This window comes from Vanellus vanellus (assembly GCF_965231255.1).
Source record: "Vanellus vanellus genome assembly, chromosome: 17".
In the NCBI taxonomy this organism is placed as follows: domain Eukaryota; kingdom Metazoa; phylum Chordata; class Aves; order Charadriiformes; family Charadriidae; genus Vanellus; species Vanellus vanellus.
Genome location: NC_138922.1, coordinates 9,397,410 through 9,401,225, shown reverse-complemented (window position 1 = coordinate 9,401,225; position 3,816 = coordinate 9,397,410). Strand labels below are relative to the sequence as shown.

General features: G+C 47.7%; 1 protein-coding gene across 1 annotated transcript; it reads right to left on the bottom strand.

Annotated features, from left to right (window-relative positions):
* Window positions 1–514: 514 nt before the first annotated feature.
* KIF2B (kinesin family member 2B) lies at window positions 515–2,328 on the bottom strand (the record flags this gene model as incomplete). The annotated part of the gene is given in 9 exon segments (XM_082492310.1): window positions 515–1,099; window positions 1,103–1,140; window positions 1,143–1,299; window positions 1,303–1,368; window positions 1,370–1,396; window positions 1,400–1,520; window positions 1,522–1,561; window positions 1,564–1,765; window positions 2,179–2,328. Coding segments are annotated over 9 exon segments (1,386 nt in total).
* Between the last annotated feature and the right edge of the window lie 1,488 nt (window positions 2,329–3,816).

Genomic DNA, 3,816 nt, shown 5'->3' with positions numbered 1-3,816 from the left:
TGGGAAGGTGACTTTCATTTTGGTGCACTTTGACACAACCCTGGGGCAGGCCCCATCTTAGGGGGTGTGTGTGTATTACAGGCAGAAGAGGAAACCTGCCCATATCAGGTGAGATACATTTTCTGTAAATTCTTGCCTTTTCCTACAGGTTAGATCCTCACAACAGCCCAATTTTACTTTCTACAGTGAAAAATACCTGGAAGCAACACTGTACTGTTTTCCTACATGTCTAACCCACTATCTTAAAGGAAAAAACAACAACCAGAATATCCCTGCAGACACTATGTAATATTTTTTAAGCATTCAAATTGTTGGGCAGTCGATGCAGTGGCATCCTAACAGCTCTCGTTTTGCAGCAGTTTCAGGGTCCAGAGGTCTCCGGCACAGCTTACAGCGTACGGGATGTCTTCGTGCAGCTCTGGTTGCTGCCCTGTTCTTCCTTGCAAAGAGCTGACCGGAATAATCTGACTTTTTCTCGGATCTCGGTCAGGGTGCCAATTGTTTGACCCAGAACTTATTCAAACCGTGCAGCGTAAAAACCTACACTGCAGTCTATTTCCCCAGCCACTTCTAATAATGCTTTCAGCCACCGCAGAGATTCCCAATGTGTTTTCTCATCCACCTCTTTCCTCTTCTTCTGTATTTTCCCCCCAGCACTGATAGTAAATAACTGGGGGGAGACTTCCTTGTCTGCCTGAACCCCAAACAGTGGTACCTCAGCTGTCCTGGGACAGTTCTGAATAGTCCAGGTTTTTTTCAGATGTTTCAACTGATATGGGAATCTGAACACCTCCTGATAGGGTTGTCCAAGGAGATTGAAATTCATCACCAGCTCCTTCACATGGTTGCCATACCATAGGGTGTTAAGGGTGCGCTTGCAGGATCTCATTCCTGGAGAGAGAGTGACAATCACGCAGGTACAGGAGTTTTCCCCTGTAAAGAAGTCCCTCAGGACCTGGGTGAGTTTGCTAGCCCTGAATGGGATGTGGGCTCTGTTATGCCCTGATGCTCTGATACACTCCTCGAGTACCAAGAGGCTTTTCTTAATATCAGCCCCCTCCAGTCTTGTTTGCCTGTCTGCAGTGGAGATGTCAGCTCCTCACTTATTCCCAGCCAAATCAATCAGGGAAAATTTGGCATGCCCTCTCTTTTCTTGAGTATGATCTGGAAGATGGCATGGCTCCAGTGAGTGTTGGCAGAGGTCTTGCCTGATGGGCAACAGCTTCTGTGTGTTTCAGTTAGCTTGATGACATCTTCCACGCTGGCTACTTCTTCCTCCCATGGCCCCACCACTTGGATCTACTGTTTACCACCTTCCAGCACCCTCAGCTGCTTCTTCCAGTTCAGAAGGTCAAACACTTTGCTCCCAATAAATCTCAAAGAAGGTCCCATAGACTCAAAGCTCCAGTTTCTGGCAGCTGGGGTCCTGTAACCTGTGGAAGAAATCCTTGGCAACCAGGACATAGATCCCTTTGGAGGGCTCAGAGTTCTTGATAGAGAAACTTCCCCTCATGGTGTGTCTTGCTGCTGCCTGTCCAGCCATAGGCAAAGCAGGTAGCTGTGCTCCCCGGAAGATGGTCTCCACCAGGGGCTGGGTTGTCTGCCTGCACACCAGCTCATTGGTGGCACCATCATCGAAAGCATGGTCAAAGCGGAAGACCTGGTTGTCCAGGTACCGTGTGAGGTCCAGCTTCTGCTTAGCATCATGCACCATCACCATGTCCTGGCAGGGCTCTGTCACTACATCAAAGTCAAGTTCAGCCTCCTGTAGGTTCAGTTACCACTTCCAAAACCACAGGCAGATGTGATGGGGCTGGCATGGTGTGGTGGCCTGCAGTGCCTCGCAGTCCAGGTGGCTGTGGCACTTCTGGATCATGGCCATCACATCAGTGACCTGCTGGGCTTGCTGCTCCTGCATCTCCAGCTGCCGGTGTTCCTGCTGTTCTCGCAGCCCTTCTATCTACTGCAAACATGGTGATGTCCACTTGGGTCTGCAGCCCCTGGAGCCAGGCTGGGCAGCCACAGGGCCCCTGCTGTCCCCAGATGACTTCTTCACTTTTGATGGGCTGCGACAGCCATTCGTTCACCAGGCTTTGGGTTTGGGCTTGATGGTGGTCACGGATGTACTCCTTGGAGCCAGGGTTGAGGGTTGAGGGCAAAGAAGAGCTGGAGATATACCTGCTTGCTCTTTGGCCCCTTGCTCAAATAACTCCACATGATGCTGGAAATGCTTTCATGGAGCTCCATCACCAGTACTGGGTGGATGCCCACCACCATGCTTATCTCCATGTAGGTCCCCAACTGGATGTGCCCAAACTCCCCAGCCATGCTGTCCCTGTGCCCTGGCCACAGCCGTGGTGTGGAGGTGTCCCCCTGGCTGGGGCAGGCGGGGCTAGAGCTTGCCCCTGGCCATGGCTAGTCCCACGGGGCTCAGCGCTGCCTGTGCTCAGCACCATGTCACAATGGCCTCGGTGCCCCCCCTGGGGGACTGTGGGAGGCGTTCAGCTTCAAGGTTGAAAATATATGTGTTTTTATTATGCTGCTATGGGTGGAAGGAACATATAAAGCTGCCATCACCTGAAAAGGCCTATTTCAGTTTCCAGGCTGGCGTGCAGCTGCTGTGACACATCGTGTCTAATTAGATCAGTCACGTTGTGTTAAGCTAATGCTGGTGACACAAGAATTTATAGCAGTGACACAAGCGCAGAGACTCAAGAGAGCCTTTTCGTCCTGCAGTGACCACACAAAAATGCAGAAAACAACACATTGTTTTCAATTACCTTGAACATAAATTTTGAATTCTTTTAAAAGGCTTTGCATGCCTTGAAATCCCACTTGAGAAAAAATGGGCCTAATAGAAAATGAATGAAAAATAGAGTTGCGGTGTGAGTGCAGTGGGTACATCTGCATCCACAAGGAAGAATTCGGTACCATTTTGATAACCAGAACAGCTGATGATATTTTTAATCCATTTCCGTAATGCTCTTCAGGCATATGGACTCCTGAATAGGGAATTTGGAAGTTCTGGCTACAGGAAAATCTTAACATCTTGGCTTATGTAAGATTTTTGGTTCATTTTGGGAAGTAGATTCAGACATTCAGTGATGAAGACTGTTGTTTACAAAAACATTCAAATGTCATTATAGCCCTCAGAAGAATGCTTGCAGAAATAGCGGTAAACTTACATAAGCTTGAAGTAAATAAAACCAATTCAGAAGGTTTATTTTAGAAGATACTTAATTACCTCCATTTGTTCTTGCCTTTTGACTGGTAACTTAAAATGATGAGTCTGAGATCACCAAAACTTAACAATAAGGAGAATCTTGGATGCCCTTATTTACCAACGCTCCCGTGGAGCCAAAACACCAATTAAGGTAATTTCATGAAGGAGAGCAATTCATATTCACATTTTTTGTCTGGAGATGGAGGCACCAGGACTACTGTTGCTTCCAGCTTGTGCTTGACTAAACCCTCATGCCTTTGAATATGCCTTAAATGTAATTCAAAACATTCTTATGAGGGGAAATTATGTCACTGTTATAGAGCGATCTGGTTCTTGGGTCTCCGTGTGAAAACACCAGCCTGATGAAGGATGCAGAGTAGTGAAACGGCAGCAACTTGTTGGCAAGATTTTGGAGATAAAGGCCTGCCATGTACCCTGTTAGATTAGCTTGAAGAAATACAGAGCACCAGGGACATAGGGTAAAGCTGTGATTTTAAAGGCTTGTTCAGCTTTCCATGGCAACGTTGTCTCTCTTAGTATGAGTCCTTGCTCAAAGTCTTTTGTCCGACGCAGAGGTCAAAACACCCCGGAGT